At 43.2% G+C, this 24,019-nt stretch overlaps 1 protein-coding gene across 7 annotated transcripts in view; it reads left to right on the top strand.

Annotated features, from left to right (window-relative positions):
- LOC110508648 (laminin subunit alpha-3) overlaps positions 1-24,019 on the top strand; it is a 109,062-nt gene that overhangs the window by 19,736 nt on the left and 65,307 nt on the right. For all 7 annotated transcript variants that reach the window (XM_090225544.1, XM_021589330.3, XM_021589329.3 and 4 more), the window contains exons 3-10: positions 12,815-12,932; positions 15,698-15,816; positions 15,942-16,112; positions 17,126-17,223; positions 18,376-18,491; positions 19,580-19,698; positions 20,568-20,658; positions 23,351-23,482. In XM_090225544.1, coding sequence (XP_090081670.1) covers positions 12,815-12,932; positions 15,698-15,816; positions 15,942-16,112; positions 17,126-17,223; positions 18,376-18,491; positions 19,580-19,698; positions 20,568-20,658; positions 23,351-23,482 — 964 coding nt within the window. The remainder of the gene's footprint in view (positions 1-12,814; positions 12,933-15,697; positions 15,817-15,941; positions 16,113-17,125; positions 17,224-18,375; positions 18,492-19,579; positions 19,699-20,567; positions 20,659-23,350; positions 23,483-24,019) is intronic.

The following is a 24,019-nucleotide window of genomic DNA, read 5'->3' as shown; positions in this document are numbered from 1 at the left end:
CACCACATGTAAGCTTATCATAGAAATCAAAAGCGTGAAAATGTTCTGGGATTTGCGCCATTGGTTTTGTTGGTAGGCCTATATTATGCTCAAATAGCCACAATAGGCTATTGGCTACTGTCTAAAACTGTAAGGGGACAGCCTCATTGTGCTGCAACGGTCTCTGTTTGTCTGGCAGGCAGGCAGGGCCTGTTCCGCTTCCAACAGAAGGTGATGGCACCTAGCTCTGCTTCGGTGCATTCCTCTGTCCTAATACCTAATATCTATCTTTAAGGCTTCTGCTTTTTACAGTAGCCCACCTGAGCCGGCCTGGCTGACTGGCTCCTTCCTGCCTACGGTTTGGAGATTCTTTGTTTCTGACCTGCAACTGAACACCTTGTCTGCCCTACATTTTCAGAATAACGAGCACATGTTAATAATAACAAGCACAGACCATAGACAATATGAGTAACATTCAAACTCTGTTAGTCGACTAAAATGAATGCAAAATAGAATGGTGTGTGAATTGTGATGCCCAGTAGAAGACCTATTGGCAGCAGACATTGTAGGTGTACTAAGTATGAAACGAATGAAAGAGTATATCAATCTAGTTCACTGAGCTAATTTGATAGACATAGTTAGATTACACTATGACTGGACAGATCCATGTGGCAGCCAGGCATAGCATTAAGTCATCAAGTCCCGTTATCAGCCTAGTTCTCGTAGGCTCTAATAGTGTATTAGAGCATAGCAGCGTAGACTATTTGTTCAGTGGGAGTAAAACCCTGACTGCCAGGCTCCGTTACCTGAAGCACAGGCATGTGAAGTCGGGGCAGAAATTCTACATGGAGGCAACAACAACGCGGCAGTTCACGGCTTACTGAACACATTCATCACGCCTGGGCTGTCGCACACAGTGGGCATGACTTGCCGGTCAGAGAGCAACACTACTGGGGAGGGTGTGTGGAGAGGCGCGTGTTTGTGTGTGTGACAATAATAGTGTCAAGCTCTCTGTCTATCTTTATGTGTGTGTGTGTGTGTCTGTGGGTCATGGTGTCAATCTCTGCTGTGCATGTGGTAAGAACGCTGGGGCGTGAGGGTGAGAACTGTGTAATGGTGTGAGGTCGCTGAGGCCTCGGGCCTGCTCCGCTCTCTTGGGTGATAACTGGAGTTTGCAGGAGAGAGCCGGACACTGCGCCCGGGGTATATGGCTTGTTTATGGGGTTCACTGGCAGGAATTTGGACTGGTAGTATGAACCGGAGGGGTAAGGTGTTCGGTCCAAACCAGTGACAGCTCAACCTCAGACCCTTTTGACCCTCCACACCCACCATCCACCATAGAAATGACTAACAGTCTGTTCCTGTGGCCCAGGCCTGTAGATTTAGGGTGGGTATCCATTCAAGTGTTCTGATGAGTAAGACATATATCCTCGTTGCGTTTTAGTGCCCACTGGGCTTGTCTCTTCAGTTCTGCTTCATGTATTTGACAGCACATACCAGAATTCCTGGACTGGCACTGTTATCATGTCACCAAGATATTTCAGGCTGTTCCAAACAAAAGGTGCTGGATATAAGTCAAGTCTGAATGTTTAGACTGGCAGGGATGAAAACACACCTCTGAGACAGAACAGTGCCAGGTCTCTCTCTCTCAATGCCAGGAGACATTCGTATTCTTCTGACATGTTCTCAGTCATATTTTTTTCTCTATAGACTCTCTCCTTTTGTATTTGATTAATTATTAGTAGAGTCAGGCATGAATGAAGGGGAGAGAGACGGAGGGGAAATAGTGTTGAAGAATGCCGGTTGGGCTGGGATTCAATCCTACGCATGCAGGGAGACCATGTATGTGCTGGAGTTAGCAGCCTTAACCATTCAACCATCATAGTCATTCTGAAGGGCTGGGTTGTGAGGTTTAGTCATGGTTTTAATGTCAATAGCCAGAAGGGGTTGAATTTGGTTGGCTTTTATTCTATATGGTGTAATGTTTTATACCTGGACTGGAATTAAGAATGTCGAGGAAAGGAGATAACACTTTTTCTTTCTGATTAGATCATTTTGTGGATTTGTGGGACTTTGGCGAGGTTTAATGGGCAGTTACTAGAGAATCACTTTGTGGCGTCTTTTCAAAATGTCTCTCGTTGTTTATCGGTTTGGTGTCTGTTTTCTGTGTGAGCTGCATTCCTCTGGCCGAGGAGATTGTCACTGTTGTGTGTCACTTGTCAAATCAAATTTCAAATCAAATTGTATTTGTCACATGCTTTGTAAAAACAGGGTCCTTACCAACAATGCAGAGAGAAAGAAATAGAAATAATAGAAAAGTAACAACAATAAAACTAATAATAGGTACATAATGAGTAACAATAACTTGGCTATATACAAAAGGTACCCTAATATGAAAATAGGCCACTGTCACTTTCAATTGTGAATGCTGTTTCTTCCAAGCTGCATCTGCATGCCAACCATTTGATCTCAATCAGTTGGATAGAGGGGGAGGGAGGAGGGTGGAGGAGAGGGGTGGCCGAGACGTGCCGACTGGCATGTGGGCCAGTCTCAGATTCCTGCCATGCCGTCACATTTCTCCCTCCTCTACCCCCATGTCCCCACGCCAGGGCATGCCATTGCTTTCAGGAACCTGTCCCTGACAAAAATAATGTCAGACTCCAGCCACCCAAGTCATAGACTGTTCTCTCTGCTACCACACTGCAAGTCTGGAACCAACAGGGCCCTGAACAGCTTCTATCCCCAAGCTACTGTATTAGACTGCTAAATAGTTAGTCCTATCTGAACTGACCCTTTTTGAACAAACATTTTTTCTCATCACATACGCTGCTGCTACTGTAGATCACTTTATTCCTAGTTATTTATTTATTTAACTAGGAAAGTCTGTTAAGAACAAATAGTTATTTTCAATGACGGCCTATGAACAGTGGGTTAACTGCCTTGTTCAGGGGCAGAAGGACAGATTTTGACCTTGTCGGCTCGGGGATTCGATTGCGCAACCTTTCGGTTACTGGCCCAACGCTCTAACCACTAGGCTACCTGCCGCCTGGTTATATGTAGTTATCTACCTCAATTACCTCATACGCCTGCATATTGACTCCCTACTTGGTACCTAGGTAGGCTTTTGTTATTTTAGGGTATTAAAAATGTAAACGTTTATTTGAGGCAATGTGTTTAGGCATAGGCAGATGTTGCATTTGGAGGATGCATTTTATTCAAATGTTTTCAATTGGCTACTTGTCGGGACATACTTGATGATGTCATTAAAAAAAAGAGCTCCGGCCCCCCAAGAAAATAGCGCCATACTACTGGATGGGTTTTTTTGGGCGCCTGAGCTCTTTTTATTTCTTATGACATCATCAAAACGCATCCTCCAAATGCAATGTCTGCCGATGCCTAAACATATTGGCTCAAATAAACGTTTCCATTTTTAATGCCCTCAAACACCATCACTGTCATTCGCGATTGATAATCCTTCCAAGCTCATGAATGATGTAAGTAACCTACTGTATTTTCCACATATTTTGCCTAGTGGCGCGCACTTTTGAGATTTGGCGCATGAGAAAAAAAATTGTTAATTCATTCTAAAATGTACAAGATTAAATTACGTAATTTTGGTCTAACAGTAATGTTATACCATGCTATTATATTCGGTTTGTTATGTAGAATAACAATCATTCAATTATGTTGCGAGACATTGATTCAGCTTTGATCTAAACTTTATTAAACAAGCATCATTGCATTCTAAAAAGTTGCGGGAGGCTCACTCCACTGCACTCCTGCAGCGCAACACCCCTAATCCAATCCCAAAGCGTGTGAACTAACATTTCCCCGCTCCTCCTCAGCAGTTCCAGTCCCATTCACAGGGTCTATTGATAGTAACCTCTCTGCTCTCAGCCAAAACTTTTTCTTGTTTCTGTTTTTAGGTCTGACGGTCTGCAGCCTACATTTTGTTTGTGTGTACAGGTTATCATTTTTTAGTTCCCTATGCATCCTGCAGCATAGTGGGTGGAAGTGTTCTCTGATTAGCTTTGAGATCCACGATATATGGAGGTCAGAACAGGGCATTTGCCAACAGGGTTAAGACATGAGCTGTAAGATTTCTCACAAATCATTGTCTTCAAGAATTCCAGGCATTCCTTTTGCTTTTGTACTCAAATCTTTGCGCACTTATCTATGTAGGCTACTTGTTGAAAGCAGAGTTTCTGACCAGCACTTGGGAGCGTTCTTCTGTAATGGCTTTAGTGTGTTGACGAGTCTCCGACTCCTCGGCCAAGCATTTGACTAGGCTTTGATATCTTTGTTAGCATACTGTAGCTCTGCTTCATGCAAAGAGAGAGGAGGGGAGACGGAGAACTTGAATGCCAATCACAAATGCCTGCTGGGGTTTTGAAGGCTCGATAGGAACCTTGACTAGTGTGGACCTGCCTTTATCCTTTTCAACTCTGTAACACACTGTAAGAACTACTTTAGAGTTACTATGTTAGATGTGCATACAGTGTATTTAGGTTTGAAAAGGAGACTGGTATCTAAAGCAATGTCATCGAATAAGGCAAGGAAAAACATTCAATATCAAGGAAGGGTACTGCAAGGACTCCGTGATATACGTTTGAAAGTTTGTGGAAATATATCAACTTTTTTTTCTCCAATCAATGCACAACAACCGAGTATCACAACCGCAATGACCATTCATTCACAATAACACCATTTTGTCCATTACAGTAATCAAAACTAGTGATGCACTGATATTACATTTTTGGCTGATACCGATATTCAATATTTTTCTTGCCCCCCCAAAATTATACCGATAACCGATATTAAAATGTTTAGCAGCCTTTAAGAGTTCTAGTACAGTTAAATAGTTAACACACACACATGGACGCAGCGGTCTAAGGCACTGCATCTCAGTGCAAGAGGTGTCACTACAGTCCCTGGTTCGAATCCAGGCTGTATCACATCCGGCCGTGATTGCGAGTCCCATAGGGTGGTCCACAATTGGCCCAGCGTCATCCGGGGTAGGCCATCATTGTAAAAAATAATTTCTTATTAACTGACTTGTCTAGTTAAATAAAGGTTACACACACACCACACTGACCAAAAAGTTATTTTGTTGGCATTTACGTATGTCCCCATTATCAGTAAAACATAATCAAAACCTATTTATTTCACTTACTTGCTGTGCTGTTTCATTGTTCATTTGTTCAGTCGTTTCATTCTCAACCAGAATTTCTATGGAACACCGTTTGGTTCTTTTCTATGGAACACCGTTTGGTTCTTTGCTATGGAACACCGTTTGGTTCTTTGCTATGGAACACCGTTTGGTTCTTTTCTATGGAACACCGTTTGATTCTTTGCTATGGAACACCGTTTGGTTCTTTTCTATGGAACACCGTTTGGTTCTTTTCTATGGAACACCGTTTGGTTCTTTGCTATGGAACACCGTTTGATTCTTTGCTATGGAACGCCGTTTGGTTCTTTTCTATGGAACACCGTTTGGTTCTTTTCTATGGAACACCGTTTGGTTCTTTGCTATGGAACACCGTTTGGTTCTTTTCTATGGAACACCATTTGGTTATTTTCTATGGAACACCATTTGGTTCTTTGCTATGGAACGCCGTTTGGTTCTTTGCTATGGAACACCGTTTGGTTCTTTGCTATGGAACACCGTTTGGTTCTTTTCTATGGAACACCGTTTGGTTATTTTCTATGGAACACCGTTTGGTTATTTTCTATGGAACGCCGTTTGGTTCTTTGCTATGGAACACCGTTTGGGTCTTTGCTATGGAACACCGTTTGGTTATTTGCTATGGAACACCATTTGGTTATTTGCTATGGAACACCATTTGGTTCTTTGCTATGGAACACCGTTTGGTTCTTTGCTATGGAACACCGTTTGGGTCTTTGCTATGGAACACCGTTTGGGTCTTTGCGTGTCAAAAATATACTATTTGACATGTAAATAACACTATTTGACGTATTAATTAAGCTTATTGACCAATCAGGACCTGAATATGACTGCATGTCACATAATAATTTAATGCGTTCATAATTTTTTTACGTAGTTATTACACATTGATTACACTATAACTCGTATTTCATATGTCATAACGATTCATCGATACGTATGCTGTGATGCTGGTAAAGTTGTCTCGTGCACCTACAGTGGTTGTCATAAAAGCTCATGGATGCAAACAATGTTCTTCCCCAAAAACATAGGGAAACAACAATCTGTTTCAGTAGCTATTGTTAGCTACCTAGTGATATAGCTAGGTGTCATCATCTAAAATAACCCTAATATATAAGATAGGTCCGACCACCATTAATCAAATAAGAACTATGTGAAGCTAGCCACAATAAGGATTAGCCTTCAAAATAAAGGTATGGCATAATTCTACTATTTGTATTCATTTGCATCACTGTCAATGACATACCTTTTTATTTTGAAGGCAAACCGCAAATTCCACTATTGTGCCTAATCCTTATCGTGGCTAGTTTCACAACACATAACCTGGTCTGGTCGAGCCTCACTAGCCAGATGAAGCTAGCTGGCTGCTTATAACGTTAGCTTTGGGCAACAGGGTTAAGTAGCTGGCTAACTGTTTATTTTCATCAACTGAAGTTCAATTTCAATAGGCGAACAACAAGTGGAAACCTAGCTAATACTTACTCACAAGGATTCCTAAATCTTTGCTAAGATTAATGAAAATGACTGTAGTTTCTACTGGTCATTGTTTTCAGGCTGGTTGTATTGATGCTAGCTAGGACCAAGCTAAAGCTAGCTGCACCAGAAGTTGCGGTTGAACAAATTATGCTTTATTACCAATCCGGTATTGAAAACACATTGTTCGTGGCCGGTGTTTGCAAACTTTTTTGTACAGATTTTACAGTGCTACTGTATCTTTTTTGACTCGCAAAGACCCAAACGGCATTCCACAATATGTATGTCGTGAAGCTAATAGCAGTGACGCTATTACTGTGTAACTCCGGTAGGGCAACATCTGAAAAATAGCACACTTGGTAGTGTGTACCGGTGCTTGACCAGTCGGCGAAAGCCAACATCACCCATGACAGAGAACGGTTGATTATCAAGGGCAATGAATTCCATTATCTTGACTTTAATGGATTTCGCGTTTGAGTTGTCTCGCTGAAATGTTGTTACTCTTTCAAATGACTGCTTGACTTGTTGACTGCTCGATCCACAGCAGACATTGTGGGCTAGGTTAGGAATGCTGTGTTGCACGTGTAGTGCAACATTTTACGTGGCGTCATTACATCATGTACCTACGTTATATAGGTATGCACATCAGCTTTGACATCGGCTTTGCACATCGGCGTTAAACTAGACATTGGCCGATACCGATGTTGGCATGTTTAGCTAATATTAGCTGATTCCGATATGCTCACCGATATATCATGCATCCCTAATCAAAACAAATAAGAAACTGGGTGGCCAATAAAAAACAGTGAGTGCACGTAATTATCAGTCCAGTTTCTACCTCAATGTACCAGTCAAATGTCCCTCTATAGAGATGAGGCGACGATGATGATTGTAGCAGTTGTAGATTATGAGCAAAGTAGGAAAAAATTGTGAGATGAGTGACAGTAAAAGATATTGAGACTCTGAGGGTGGCCAACAAACTCCCAACCCATACAATTAATGTAAAGAGTTAGGGACTGTCATAAATAACATGGGCTACACCTACAAAAGGCAGACAGTTTTAAAGCAGGACCCTTTTTTTGTTAATTTAAAGATACAGTTTTCATGCAGTATGTAAAGCTAATGTTTGCATACTCTTTTCCATTTCTCACTCATGGTTTAGGATCTCTGCCAATTAATAAAATATTTTGGAAATAATTTAATCTTAAAGCCTTAAAATTAAATCACCTATGTAGGTGACTTTGAGCGGTTCTGGACTGGTTCCGACCAACATTTTTGTGTTTTCCCGAGTGCTCTGTGAATGGCGTAACATCAATTATTGTGGACTCCGTGACGGCTCTGGTTGTCCCGCTTCACATGCCATCCTCACCTATTATCTGACATGCAGTATAGGAAATATAACACCTCATTTGCATAGAGAGCGACACATCACATTTTGTGGCCTATCCAGACAAAGGATCAAACTTACCTGGCTGTGAACCTCGCAGCTCCGCTTACAATATGGCATATCAAATCAAATCAAATCAAATGTAATATGTCACATGCACCAAATACAACAAGTGTATCACCTTACAGTGAAATGCTTACTTACGAGCCCCTAAACGACAGTGCAGTTTAAAAAAATATGGATAAAAGTAACAAGTAATTAAAGAGGAGCAGTAAAAAATAAGACCGAATCAATGTGCGGGGAGGTACAGGTTAGTCGAGGTAATTTGTACTTGTAGGTAGGGGTGAAGTTACGATGCATAGATAATAAACAGTGAGTAGCAGCAGTATACAAAACTAATGGAGGGGGGGGGGGGTGTCAATGTAAATAGTCCGGTGGCCATTTGATTAATTGTTCAGCAGTCTTAAGCCTTTGGGATAGAAGCTGTTAAGGAGCCTTTTGGTCCTAGACTTGGCTCTCTGGTACCGGTTGCCATGCGGTAGCAGAGAAAGAAATCTATGACTTGGGTGATTGGAGTCTCTGATAATTTTTTGGACTTTCCTCTGACACTGCCTATTATATAGGTCCTGGATCGCAGGAAGCTAACGGTCAGATGCCGAGCAGTTGCCATACCAGGCGGTGATGCAACCAGTCAGGATGCTCTTGATGGTGCAGCTGTAGAACTTTTTGAGGATCTGGGGACCCATGCCAAATATTTTCAGTCTCCTGAGGGGAAAAATGTGTTGTTGTGCCCTCTTCGACTGTCTTGGTGTGTTTGGACCATGATAGTTTGTTGGTGATGTGGACACCTAGGAACTTGCAACTCTCGACCTGCTCCACTACAGCTCCATCAATGTTAATGGGGGCCTGTTCGGACGGCTTTTCCTGTAGTCCACGATCAGCTCCTTCGTCTTGCTCACATTGAGGGAGAGGTTGTTGTCCTGGCACCACACTGCCAGATCTCTGACCTCCTCCCTATAGGCTGTCTCATTGTTGTCGGTGATCAGGCCTACCACTGTTGTGTTGTCAGCAAACTTAATGATGGTGTTGGAGTCGTGTTTGGCCTCGCAGTTGTTGGTGAACAAGGAGTACAGGAGGGGACTAAGTACACACCCCTGAGGGGCCCAAGTGTTGAGGATCAGAGTGGCAGACGTGTTGTTGCCTACCCTCACCACCTGGAGACGGTCCGTCAGGAAGTCCAGGATCCAGTTGCAGAGGGAGGTGTTTAGTCCCAGGATCCATAGCTTAGTGATGAGCTTCATGGGCACTATGGTGTTGAACGCTGAGCTGTAGTCAATGAACAGCATTCTCACATAGGTGTTCCTTTTGTCCAGGTGGGAAAGGGCAGTGTGGAGTGCGATTGAGATTGCATCATCTGTGGATCTGTTGGGGCGGTATGCGAATTGGAGTGGGTCTAGGGCATCTGGGAGAATACTGTTGATGTGAGCCATGACCAGCCTTTCAAAGCACTTCATGGCTATCAACATGAGTGCTACAGGGCGGTAATAATTTACACATCCTGGTAATCCATTTGGCCCCGTGGCTTTGTGAATGTTGAGGTCTTGCTCACATTGGCTACCGAGAGCGTTATCACACTGTCGTCCAGAACAGCTGGTGCTCTCATGCATCAGTGTTGCTTGCCTCGAAGCGAGCATAAACGGCATTTAGCTCGTCTGATAGGTTCGCATCACTGGGCATCTCGCGTCTGGGTTTCCCTTTGTAGTCCGTAATAGTTTTCAAGCCCTGCCTCATCCGACGAGCGCCAGAGCCGGTGTAGTATGATTCAATCTTAATCCTGTATTGATGCTTTGCTTGTTTTTATGGTTCGTCTGAGGGCATAGCGGGATTTCGTATAAGCGTCCGGATTAGCGTCCCTTCCTTGAAAGCTGTAGCTCTAGCCTTTAGCTCAATACGGATGTTGCCTGTAATCCATGGCTTCTGGTTGGGATATGTACGTACGGTCACTGTGGGGACGACGGCGTTGATGCACTTATTGATGAAGCCGGTGACTGAGGTGCTATACTCATCAATGCCATCAGATGAATCCCGGTACATATTCCAGTTTGTGCTAGCAAAACAGTCCTGTAGTGTAGCATCCACGTCATCTGACCACTTCCATATTGAGCGAGTCACTGATACTTCCTGCTTTAGTTTTTGCTTGTAAGCAGGAATCATGAGGATATAATTGTCAGATTTAGCAAATGGAGGGTGGGGGAGAGCTTTGTATGCATCTCTGTGTGGAGTTAAGGTGGTCTAGAGTTTTTTTTTCCCCCCCTCTGGTTGCACATGTTACGTGCTTGTAGAAATTAGGTAAGTTTGCCTGCATTAAAGTGCCCGGCCACTAGGCGCGCCATTTCTGGATGAGCATTTTCTTGTTTGCTTATGGCCTTTTTGAGTTGGTTGAGGGGAGTCTTAGTGCCAGCATCGGTCTGTGGTATGCAGATGAGAACTCTCTTGGTAGATAGTGTGGTCTACAGCTTATCTTAAGGTACTCTACCTCAGGCGAGCAATACCTCGAGACTTCTTTAATATTAGACATCACGCACCAGTTGTTATTGACAAATAGACACACACCCCCACCGCTAGTCTTACCAGACTCTGTTCTGCTGGTGCATGGAAAATCCCGACAACTCTATAGTATTCGTGTTGTCGTTGGAATATAATTTGTACTGTGTACTTCAGTTTGTGTCCTCAAATGTGACTACACCTTAGTGTAGAAAAGTGATATTTTAATATTTCTGGCAGTGTAAGCATTACTAGGTAATGTTTATGGCCCTCTCATGATAAATAATTACATCGGGGTATGCCTATTTTGGCAGAAATCTACATTTTGATATTACATTTAACAAATCACAGAAGTGGGGGTGGGGGTGGTCAGGTGTGTTTGTTTACACTGCGATTGTCACGTGCCGTGTGGTCTGATGTTGTAAGTTCTAATTCCAAACTGGGAAAAGGCAATGTCAACCACCACAAAGACCGCTTTGACTGTTGAAAAAAGCAGCTTTTAATTCTATTCAATCGAACTGAAGCAACCCGCTCTTGAGCCCTGATGATGATGATGAGATAGGAACATTGAGTGTGGAAACATAGCCGTGAGGGCCTTAGAGATAGGGTAGTGTACACTGGGGGAAGGATAAGTCATCTTCATCATCAGGTGCTCTTGTGTAGCCTGTGTTGTCTGATGGTAGAGATATCGTTTCGGATGGCCGGGAGGGTGGGTATCTCAGAAGCACCTGCAGCAGTTTCATCCACTCCACACAGGTCTTGTCTTGAGCCTTTGTAATATCCGACTGTTGTATTTTACTGTACCATACATACTACACTGAACAAAAATATCAACGCAACATGCAAAGTGTTGGTCCCATTTTTCATGAGCTAAAATAAAATATCCCAGAAATGTTCCATATGCACAAAAAGCTTATTTCTCTCAAATGTTGTGCACAAATTTGTTTACATCCCTGTTAGTGAGCATTTTGCCTTTGCCAAGATGATCCATCCACCTGACAGGTGTGGCATATAAATAATCTGATTAAACAGCATGATCATTACACAGGTGCTCCTTGTGCTGGGGACTATAAAAGGCCACTCTAAAATGTGCAGTTTTGTCACACAACACAATGTCACAGATGTCTCAAGTTTTGAGGGAGCGTGCAATTGGCATGCTGACTACAGGCATGTCCACCAGAGCTGTTGCTAGAGGATTTAATGTTAATTTCTCTACAAAAAGCCGCTTCCAACGTCATTTTAGAGAATTTAACAGTATTTCCAACGGCCTCACAATCATAGACCACGTGTAACCACGCAAGCCCAGGACCTCCACATCAGGATTCTTTACCTACGGGATTGTCTGAGACCAGCCACCCCGGACAGCTGAAGAAACTGTGGGTTTCCACAAAGAATTTCTGCACAAAATAACCAGTCATAAACCGTCTCAGGGAAGCCAATCTGCATGCTCGTCATCCTCATCTGCAGTTTGGCGTCGTAACCGACTTCAGTGAGAAAATGCTCACCTTTCATCGCCACTGGCTAGAGAAATATGTTCTTCACGGACGAATCCCGGTTTGAACTGTACTGGGCAGATGGCAGACAGCGTGTATGGCGTCGTGTGGGTGAGCAGTTTGCTGATGTTAATGTTGTAAACAGAGTGCCCCATGGTGGCAGTGGGGTTATGGTATGGGCAGGCATAAGCTACGGACAATGAACACAATTGCATTTTGTCAATGGAAATTTGAATACACAAAGATACCGTGATGAGTTCCTGAGGCCTGTTGTCGTGTCATTCATCCGCAGCCGTCACCTCATGTTTCATTATGATAATGCACAGTCCCATGTCGCAAGGATCTGTACACAATTCCTGGAAGCTGAACATTTCCCAGCCCGCATACTCACCAGATGTCACCCATTGAGCATGTTTGGGATGCTCTGGATTGATGTGTACGACAGCACGTTCCAATTCCGGCCAATATCCATTGTTGCATTTTGCATCTTTGTATTTTTGCCGGAGGTACAGTAGAGTAGATTATTGTTGTTGACGTGATTGTGCTCCGGCCTTCACGTAAAAGGAAATGGAGTATTGTCTGTGGCTGAGGCTCAGCCTTCTGCCAGGTCTGAGCTGTGGTTAGTGGACCAAGGCCCAGGAAACCACAGCGTTTTGTACCAACCACATCTAATGCCAGAATCCATTAACAATATGGTTGTTTGTAGCCCTCTGTTTCACACTGATCTGCTCTTTGTGCTAATATTGTTTTCAGCTCTTCCATGTGGCCTACATCCTCATCAAGTTTGCCAACGCCCCTCGACCTGACCTATGGGTCCTGGAGCGCTCCCTGGACCATGGGAAAACGTATGCTCCATGGCAGTACTTTGCTCGTAAGTATGACTGTTTTATTTTCCCATTCACACGTCTGTTGTGCTGGTGCTTCTCAAGGTTCTTGGTTGGGTCTGGTAGTCAGCTTTTGCAGGACTTGAAAACTGTTGAAACAGTTGAAAACTGTGTTGATATAAGAGTTAACCTGTCGTCCGGTACATGTCGAGATTGTGTTGCTGCTTAATGCAGCCTAGAGGGAATTGACAAACATTATAGATTGTGATAAAATACCTTCGAAGTGAAAAGGATTTGTGAAGTCCAATGACATGTGCTGTTCTCCAATACTGTAATCCTAATACTTACCATAAGTGCAAAGAGCTTGGTTTATAAATAACTTATGATCCAGTCAGTAGGCCTGCCCTCTCCAATATACTGTACCTCCCAATAGACCAGCCTGCTCTTACAGTGAAGACATGCTCAGTCCCTGTGAGGCACCTTTCCAGCAGAAACAGCTGTGCCTTAGATCTCCTTTTGAATTTCAGTTGAGGCTTTTCTTTGTCTTCTCCTAAATCTCTCAGTCTCTCGATCTCTTGAACTCTCTCTCTTAATGTGTCTCTGGAAAATGTATACATTCCTGGCTCTCAATATTTTATGGTCTTTGATTCTTGGTATTCAGTATATTAATTTTCAAACAAATGGCACCAATATTTTTTACTTTTCCGGGTATAACTCAGTCAGTGTTTTGTAATACTGCTCAATGTCAAAGAGGGATAAACCGGATTGCATGTATTATACACTACCATTCAAAAGTTTGGGGTCACTTAGAAAAGCACACTTTGTTGTCCATTTAAATAACATAACAATCATCAGAAATACAGTGTAGACATTGTTAATGTAGTAAATGACTATAGTAGCTGGAAACAGCAGATTTTTTAAATGGAATATCTACATAGGCCCATTATCAGCAACCATCACTCCTGTGTTCCAATGGCACGTTGTGTTAGCCTTTTAAAAGGCTAAACTTGGATTAGCTAATTCATCATTAGAACACCCTTTTGCAACTATGTTAGCACAGCTGAAAACTGTTGTCCTGATTTAAGAGGCAATAAAACTGGCCTTAAGACAAGTTGAGTATCTGGAGCATCAGCATTTGTGGGTTCGATTACAGGCTCAAAATGGCCAGAAACAAAGTACTTTCTTCTGAAACTCGTCAGTCTATTCTTGTTCTGATAAATGAGGGCTATTCCTTGTGAGAAATTGGCAAGAAACTGATGATCTCGTACAGCGCTGTGTACTACTCCCTTCACAGAACAGCGAAAACTAGCCCTAACCAGAATAGAAAGAGGAGTGGGAGGCCCCGGTGCACAACTGAGCAAGAGGACAAGTACATTAGAGTGTCATGTTTGAGAAACAGATGCCTCACAAGTCCTCAACTGGCAGCTTCATTTAATAGTACCCGCTAAACACCAGTCTCAACGTCAACAGTGAAGAGGCGACTCCGGGATGCTGGGCTTCTAGCTTCTGGCCAGTAAAAAGAAAATATTAAGATGGGCAAAAGAACACAGACACTGGACAGAGGAAGATTGGAAAAAAGTGTTATGGACAGACGATTCTAAGTTTGAGGGGTTCGGATCACAAAGAAGAACATTAGTTAGACGCAGAAAAAATGAAAAGATGCTGGAGGAGTGCTTGATGCCATTTGTCAAGCATGGTGGAGGCAATGTGATGGTCTGGGGGTGCTTTGGTGGGGGTAAAGTGGGAGATTTGAACAGGGTAAAGGGTATCTTGAAGAAGGAAGGCTATAACTCCATTTTGCAACACCATGCCATACCCTGTGGACGGCACTTAATTGGAGCCAATTTCCTCCCACACCAGGACAATAACCCAAAGTACACCTCCAAACTATGCAAGAACTATTTAGGGAAGAAGCAGTCAGCAGGTATTTTGTCTATAATAGAGTGGCCAGCACAGTCACCAGATCCCAACTCTATTGAGCTGTTGTGGGAGCAGCTTGACCGTATGGTACATAAGAAGTGCCCATCAAGCCAATCCAACTTGTGGGAGGTGCTTCAGGAAGCATGGAGTGAAATCTCTTCAGATTACCTCAACAAATTGACAACTAGAATGCCAAAGGTCTGCAAGGCTGTAATTTCTGCAAAGGGAGGATTTTTTTTGACGAAAGCGAAGTTTAGAGGACACAATTATTATTTCATTATTTAGAACCTTGTTCACGTCTTGACTATATGTCCTATTCATTTTGCAACTCATCTCATGTATGTTTTCATGGAAAACAAGGACATTTCTAAGTGACCCCAAACTTTTGAACAGTGGTGTGTATATTATGCTTGAGGTCTTCATGCAGTTTCCACACCAAGTTGTTGCTGTCTTGTCGATAAAGGAGATCAGATTGTCTTATCAGTGGACAGGGTGGGAATAGGTCAGATAACCTAGTATCCACATGTGGAAATCAGCAGTCAGTAGAAGCTTGTAAAGGATGCTTAAACAATTGTTTTGCCAAATCTGATTTTGAAAAGAGGTTACTGTACTTACCATGACAGCAAGGTTGGGAGACGCCTCTGTAGCCACATGCATCGATAGGGCACAGGTTCAAATTGTGATTTAGTGAGACATGTGAACAGGGTAAAAGAGGACACCAAGACATTGATGAAGCATTGTTATGTACTGCTACAACAGAGCGCTACAAAGGGCCAGGGGGCTACAGTAATGGAAATAATCAGAAGAATTTGAATGAAGTCTCTTAGAAACATAGCTTTACGGTTGGCCCCTTATAAAGTGGTTGACATGTCATTCTGTTTGTTCTTTTCAGATTCTAAAAGGGAGTGCATTGAGAGGTTTGGCAAAGAACCAAATGGACGCGTAGTCCGAGATGATGACCAGATCTGCACCACAGAGTACTCTAAGATCGTTCCATTGGAGAATGGAGAGGTGAGAAACTCACTGAATGGGAACATAAGGTTGTCACTATGTTGAATCCTGTAAAATGTGCCAAAAGACTACTACTTCTAGAGTGATGGTGACATTTGTGTCTGAGTAATGTTGTTGTTGTCCAGATTGTGGTGTCCCTGGTCAACGGTCGCCCGGGCTCTAAGAACTTCACCTATTCTCCGGTGCTGAGAGATTTCACCAAGGCCACCAACATCCGCCTGCACTTCCTCAGGACCAGCACTCTGTTGGGGCACCTAATTACCAAGGCCCAGAGGGACCCCACTGTCACACGCAGGGTGAGTCACACAAAAGGCACCCAATTCAGTTAATTTCATTACAGTTCAGGTCAATTCAATTTACTTCAACTTTACCACCCCCCTCAGGGGCAACCAGGAATGCGTCATTCACAGAGCACAAACCCACAATGACATGGTCTCACACCAACCTGTTCTGTTTAGCCTACCTTCTGCCTCATTGCCAAATGTGACAAGATGTAGCCCCTCTCAGCACCTTTCTGCTGACACAAACACACTGACCTGATTTCTCTCTCGCTGCACATTCCTTCCTCCTGGTCGGGGCTCCCTGCCAGAGGTGTCTGTCCAGTCTTCACCAGGGTAATTCCCTACACACACTGAGAGAGAATGTGAAGACTGGTCCAGACAGCTCCCTGGTGCTGCAGGAACACGCTTCCAGTAACACAGCCCAGTGTGGGACGACACACACACACACACGCGCAGACAGACAGGCGCACGCCTGTAGAAGCTGGCTGAAACAGTGGGGAAGGGGATACCTAGTCAGTTGCACAACTGAATGCATTCAACTGAAATGTGTCTTCCGCATTTAACCCAACCCCTCTGAACCAGAGACGTGCAGGGCGTTGCTTTAATCAATATCCACGTCATCGCCCAGGGAACCGTTCTTGTTAAGGGTTAACTGCCTTGCTCAATCTGCCTTGCAGATTCTTCCACCTTGCCGGCTCGGGGATTCAAACCAGCAACCTTTTGGTTACTGGCCCAATGCTCTTAACCGATAGACAACGTGCCGCCATATACTGTAGGCTACCTGCCGTTGATATACCGTATAAGATAGGCACACCTGTGTAACTCCAGCTTCAATTATGCTAGTGAGTGTCTGTGGCCTAGGCTCTGACTCAAACCAAAGAACCCAATGGAACTCACCTCGGCTGCATTGGCAGACAATGTCTGGGTTTGTTTAGGTGAGTTTGATATGAGGTGTTTCGGATAGAGCAGATGGTTGTTGGTCTTGCTACAGTGTTCTGACGCTGTTGTTCCCTCTGCGTTGTTGCCAGTATTACTACAGCATCAAAGACATCAGTGTCGGGGGACGTTGCGTTTGTCACGGCCACGCCGAGGTGTGTGGGGGGCGTAACCAAGGCAAACCCAATCGGTGAGTAGTTTACTGCTTTCATACTTGTTTTTACCTGCTTTGATGCTTTCATACTTGTTTTAACTGCTTTAATGCTTTCATACTTGTTTTAACTGCTTTAATGCTTTCATACTTGTTTTAACTGCTTTAATGCTTTCATACTTGTTTTAACTGCTTTAATGCTTTCATACTTGTTTTTACCTGCTTTAATGCTTTCATACTTGTTTTAACTGCTTTAATGCATTCATACTTGTTTTAACTGCTTTAATGCTTTCATACTTGTTTTAACTGCTTTAATGCTTTCATACTTGTTTTAACTGCTTTAATGCTTTCATACTTGTTTTAACTGCTTTAATGCTTTCATACTTGTTTTTACCTGCTTCTTTGTTTACTGTTTCATTCTCCAGAAACATATTCTTGTCTGTTGTTGTTTATACTTACAGTTGAATCCGTTATCTTTCATTCATTCATACTGTAGCCAATTGGACATGGGCTTTAATTATGTGTGTAAAAGTTCCCCAAAACAAAAACAGAGGATTCATTGAGTAGTTCAGTATGACAAATTATGACTTTAGTTTATTTGTCATTTACAGTGGTGAATGGATGTGCTGTGGTTACCGGGTTGTAAAGCATATGGAGGATGAGGTTAACTGAAAAAAGTGTTGTTTTAACTTAAGAGCACAGTGATAGCGTCTGTGTCTGAGGTTGAAAAGATAGCTCTGGATTTGATAGAAAGGAAATGACTTCATCTGTTTGTTTCCTGGCATTGCCATTGTGAAAGGCACCATGTTATTTTAGTAATCCTGATTAGTAGTGATTGTGATTGTGATGTAAACCATTGGCAAGCGGCCAAGATGATGTCCTTATAGAGTTGATGTATTCTATGGGCAATGAAAAACAATAAGGGTCGATGACATCATACTACAGTTTGACAGTGAATGATTGATCTAACCATAGTGGCTTCATTCACTTTGGAAGGGACTTTACTGTTTTACACCTTGCATCAAGGTCCATCTGAAATGGATCTAGATATGTTTTTGAGTCTTGAGTGAGCAGTCACACGATGCTTCTTATTGATGATATACTGTAGGCTACTCCCTTTCTTCAATTGAAAGTCGCAAACATGAAAGAATGATGCAGGAAACCCAGTCTCTTTACTCCTCCTGTCTTTAGGCTGCAGTGCGAGTGCAAACACAACACCTGTGGTGAGTCATGTGACCGCTGCTGTCCAGGGTTCAACCAGAAGCCATGGCGTGCTGCTTCGACAGACAGTCCCAACGAGTGCCAACGTGAGTACCACACTCCACCCTCCTCTCTTGGCCACCCTCGCCTTCCTCTCTTTGCTTTGTGCCAACGTGTTCCAAACCAAGCACAGCATGGTCGGGGGTTGGCATGAGACTGTGAAAAGGGCAGGGGGGGGGGGGGGGCAACTTTGGTTTTTGAAGTGGCGGGGACATAATTTTTTAATATATTTTTTTAATCTAGTCGGATAAACTCTCCAAACAGCCTACCTGACCGCTCGGGAGACGTCCGCATGGTCCTAATGCACCACGTTGCCTCGTTTTGTATCACAAATGCAATTTCAGAATGTGGGGGGACATGAAAGTTGCGACCATGGAAAAGGGTATAACTGTTCTCTGCTTTCTCCTTTGTCATGAATGTGTTTCAATGACACTGCGCGAGAAAGTACAGCCCCAGAATGCCTTCATTACGGTTCTCCCACCACCTCCTCTACCACATTAGCTTCAGTGCTTAATGCCCTGATATGGTGTTGGAACTAGGAAGACGCCGAAGCAAACTGTTAAGAGAATTACTCATGTGGTATGTGTGTGATGTACTGCACTGCATGCAGTCTACTGTAGCTAGCCCAGCGCCAATACTGCTGTCCTCTACACAGCCACTCAGTCAGTCCCAATGCCAGCTGGTTCCTAATTGCCCTGGCCTGTTGACAAGATTCTCCCTCCCTCCCGAGCCCAGAGTCGGAGATGGTGAAACTGGACCCTGCAACTCTACAACCGCAGAACAAGAGAGAGAGAGATGGAAAGAGTGGAGAAGTCTGTAATCCAATCAGTGCAGTCACGTCTTAGAACACGCACCCTGACCATTCAGAAACATTAACGAGGCAGATTGAGGAGGAGGAAGTAGAGGATGTACTGTCCTGTTAGGGTTGACTGAATACTGAGAGCCTTTCCAGTGACTTTATAGTCACACCACTCTCCTTTGGGAAGGGATAGTAAGTAGATACACTGTAAGATATAAAATACAGAACTTGCTCTTACCTGTCTCCGTTTCGTTGTTTGTGTGTGTGTGTGTGTGCGCGCGCCTCTGCTTCATGTGTGTGTTTACTCTCTGACTGTTTCGGGGATTTCTCCCACAGCCTGCCAGTGCCATTCACATGCCACTGAGTGTTATTACGACCCAGAGGTGGAGCAGAGGAGAGCAAGTTTAGACACATTCGGCAGGTACGACGGCGGAGGAGTGTGCATCAACTGCCAGGTATGAAGCCCGTTACAAGTCCGAACGGGGTGTGTGTGTGTGTGTGTGTGTGTGTGTGTGTGTGTGTGTGTGTGTGTGTGACAAGCACCAAGACTGTTCATCATCTACATTTCGGATTTTATGTGTGACATGAATCATTGTAATTTGACATTATGTATGGTATGTATAGCATGTATGTGGGAGCATGTCTACACTAGAATAAGGGTAGTGTTCAGTAGGCACAAAACAGAAGCGAATGGAGTGAAACTAGGAGGTACTACCTGAACTTGTCCAATACGAAACACTTGTTTTCGTTTGCCATCGCAAGACGTTTTGCTACGGTGTGCCCTAATAAACATGACCCAGATCTAGGAGCAGACATGGAGGTCTGTAATGGAAATTTCACTTCAGGTCCAAGTCAATGTACAAATGGTGGATATTCTCTGTATTAAACTCCTTGTGCAATTGGCATGCAGAGATATCCCTCTCCGTGCAGGGCTTGGCATGTGTTCCAAATCAAACAAGATGTCAGCCAGTTCATTTTGACTAAATCTCCCAAGGCAAAGTACTTTTCCTCAACACCAATTATGAGATGCACTGTTATCCTTTTGGACTAAAATACCCTTTTAGGAAGCATGTTGAAAAAGCCATCTTTCTAAACGGCATGCTCAGTGTGAAAGAGGATAAGGTACTGGTGGTACCACAAGCAGATGGATTAGCAACAGGAAGGTGTGTTTGATAAAACAAAAAACATTTATCTATAGGTTTTTAGAAAACACCCGTTTTGCAGTTTGTCTTCTTGCCTGAGAGGAACCTTAGTTGCCACTAGGCAACCAAAACATAGTGTCCCTCTGACCCAGTCACTCCATTGTGTGTTCCCCTCTCACTAGCACAACACAGCGGGAGCGAACTGTGAGCTTTGTGCGGATGGATTCTACAGACCCCATGGATCACCTCCAGAGTCTCACACTGGATGCATACGTGAGCTAGTCCCTTTCTTCTCTTCTTCAAACTGTCTTTCTCAGTTTCTCCTTTCTCCCATGGCCTTAGTGTCTAGCTTTGTTCCTAAAGTGCCTTCTAATGATGACAATATATTTTTTATGATGTGAAAATATCATCTTTAGTTACAGTGCCTTGCGAAAGTATTCGGCCCCCTTGAACTTTGCGACCTTTTGCCACATTTCAGGCTTCAAACATAAAGATATAAAACTGTATTTTTTTGTGAAGAATCAACAACAAGTGGGACACAATCATGAAGTGGAACGACATTTATTGGATATTTCAAACTTTTTTAACAAATCAAAAACTGAAAAATTGGGTGTGCAAAATTATTCAGCCCCCTTAAGTTAATACTTTGTAGCGCCACCTTTTGCTGCGATTACAGCTGTAAGTCGCTTGGGGTATGTCTCTATCAGTTTTGCACATCGAGAGACTGACATTTTTTCCCATTCCTCCTTGCAAAACAGCTCGAGCTCAGTGAGGTTGGATGGAGAGCATTTGTGAACAGCAGTTTTCAGTTCTTTCCACAGATTCTCGATTTGATTCAGGTCTGGACTTTGACTTGGCCATTCTAACACCTGGATATGTTTATTATTGAACCATTCCATTGTAGATTTTGCTTTATGTTTTGGATCATTGTCTTGTCGGAAGACAAATCTCCGTCCCAGTCTCAGGTCTTTTGCAAACTCCATCAGGTTTCCATCATTCTTCCAGAATGGTCCTGTATTTGACTCCATCCATCTTCCCATCAATTTTAACCATCTTCCCTGTCCCTGCTGAAGAAAAGCAGGCCCAAACCATGATGCTGCCACCACCATGTTTGACAGTGGGGATGGTGTGTTCAGCTGTGTTGCTTTTACGCCAAACATAACGTTTTGCATTGTTTCCAAAAAGTTCAATTTTGGTTTTATCTGACCAGAGCACCTTCTTCCACATGTTTGGTGTGTCTCCCAGGTGGCTTGTGGCAAACTTTAAACTACACTTTTAATGGATATCTTTAAGAAATGGCTTTCTTCTTGCCACTCTTCCATAAAGGCCAGATTTGTGCAATATACGACTGATTGTTGTCCTATGGACAGAGTCTCCCACCTCAGCTGTAGATCTCTGCAGTTCATCCAGAGTGATCATGGGCCTCTTGGCTGCATCTCTGATCAGTCTTCTCCTTGTATGAGCTGAAAGTTTAGAGAGACAGCCAGGTCTTGGTAGATTTGCAGTGGTCTGATACTCCTTCCATTTCAATATTATCGCTTGCACAGTGCTCCTTGGGATGTTTAAAGCTTGGGAAATCTTTTTGTATCCAAATCCGGCTTTAAACTTCTTCACAACAGTATCTCGGACCTGCCTGGTGTGTTCCTTGTTCTTCATGATGCTCTCTGCGCTTTTAACGGACCTCTGAGACTATCACAGTGCAGGTGCATTTATACGGAGACTTGATTACACACAGGTGGATTGTATTTATCATCATTAGTCATTTAGGTCAACATTGGATCATTCAGAGATCCTCACTGAACTTCTGGAGAGAGTTTGCTGCACTGAAAGTAAAGGGGCTGAATAATTTTGCACGCCCAATTTTTCAGTTTTTGATTTGTTAAAAAAGTTTGAAATATCCAATAAATGTCGTTCCACTTCATGATTGTGTCCCACTTGTTGTTGATTCTTCACAAAAAAATACAGTTTTATATCTTTATGTTTGAAGCCTGAAATGTGGCAAAAGGTCGCAAAGTTCAAGGGGGCCGAATACTTTCGCAAGGCACTGTATATGTTACCAAACAGTATGGTTACTGGCAGAATTGTAGGCCTACATGTGCAGCGTTTTGTCGTGCAGTATATCAAATAGTTGGGGTACTAATGTTTAGTAAAGAGCTGCTGTAGCTTGCTTTCTGACCTAGGGATAATACGTGAGACCAAAATGGAAAAGAGACTTGACCCCAGAGACTTCGGTGTCGTTTGTATACAGAGTGGCACCAACCACTAGCTCTAGCCACTTGTACTGTTGCTAAATTCGGCGCCACACTTGTTTACATTGCTAGCGTGGTACGTCGTTGGTCCTCCTCGCCACATACTGTGCCTTCAGAAAGTGGAATACGCCTTGACTTATTCCACATTTTGTTGTGTTACAGTCTGAATTCTTGACTTATTCCACATTTTGTTGTGTTACAGTCTGAATTCAAAAGGGATTAAATATAAAGAAAATGTTCAACCATCTACACACAATAACCCATAATGACAAAGTGAAAACATGTTTTTGGAAATTTGTGCAAATTTACTGAAAATGTCATGTAGAAATGTCTAATTTACATAAGTATTCACACCCCTTGAGTCAATACATGTCAGAATCACATTTGGTCTTTCTGGGTAAATCTCTTAAGAGTTTTGCACACCTGGATTGTACAATAACGCACTGTAAATAGCTGCCGGTTGTGTTTGTGCTTTGAGTGTGGATTAAATGAAAATGGTTGCCCTCAGGGCTTTGGAGAGACCAAAGAAGCTACAAATTAAATGAAGTAAGCTTAACAGCGGAAGGTGTTGACTTGGGAAAACACAGACAGTAAAAGCTGGTTAGTTCCATCATCATTTTCTTTGATTGTTGTTGTATGTCTCAAGAGCAGTATTTTGGTGTGTTTGCGTATGTGTGTGGGCACATTTCTGTTTGCGTGCGTGTGTGCGTGTACAGCCTGCAGGTGTGATGCCAGGACTACTGCTGGTTGTGATATGGGGACAGGACGTTGCCACTGCCGGCCAGAATTCACCGGAAACAACTGTGAACGCTGTGCAGACAGCTACTTCGGCTACCCACAGTGCATCAGTATGTAACCTTTCCTCATTTCTGAGATGATCTCCATATTACTTGTGTAAATCGATTATTTGGCATAGGAAATCTGTTGTACCCAGAGAAATGAACAAACAAATGAATGAATAACAAGTAAGAAGCGATAGAAGAGTGCCAGGCCCTTGCTCGGTGTACATTTGGACCCAGTCCTGCATTTTACCTCAGGGGAAGCATGACTATAGTAAGACCCACGAGTGTATTGAAGAGTTGGGATCTGAAGAATGCAAATTGACCTCATTCCTACATATGCTGTTCATTGCAACATGATCAAATTTATGTTGAATTATTTAATGTTTTGGGTCGTTTTCCTTTGTGTGCTTGTCAAAAAGAGTTTCAGACACTTAGAGAGACTTGCCAAGATTGCTCCTCCAACGTGCCCAGAAATATGCAGGATATGTTTTCCGTGGAGCTGCATTACTGCTACAACGTACCTGCAGAGAAATTGAAATATCAATCCTTTACCACGCTCACCTCATTCTGTCATAGCATGTCAACACAGACATACCACACCTT

The sequence above is a fragment of the Oncorhynchus mykiss genome, chromosome 28, assembly GCF_057628025.1.
Source record: "Oncorhynchus mykiss isolate SJ-2025 chromosome 28, ASM5762802v1, whole genome shotgun sequence".
NCBI lineage: Eukaryota > Metazoa > Chordata > Actinopteri > Salmoniformes > Salmonidae > Oncorhynchus > Oncorhynchus mykiss.
This window is presented reverse-complemented; position numbering and strand designations above follow the sequence as displayed.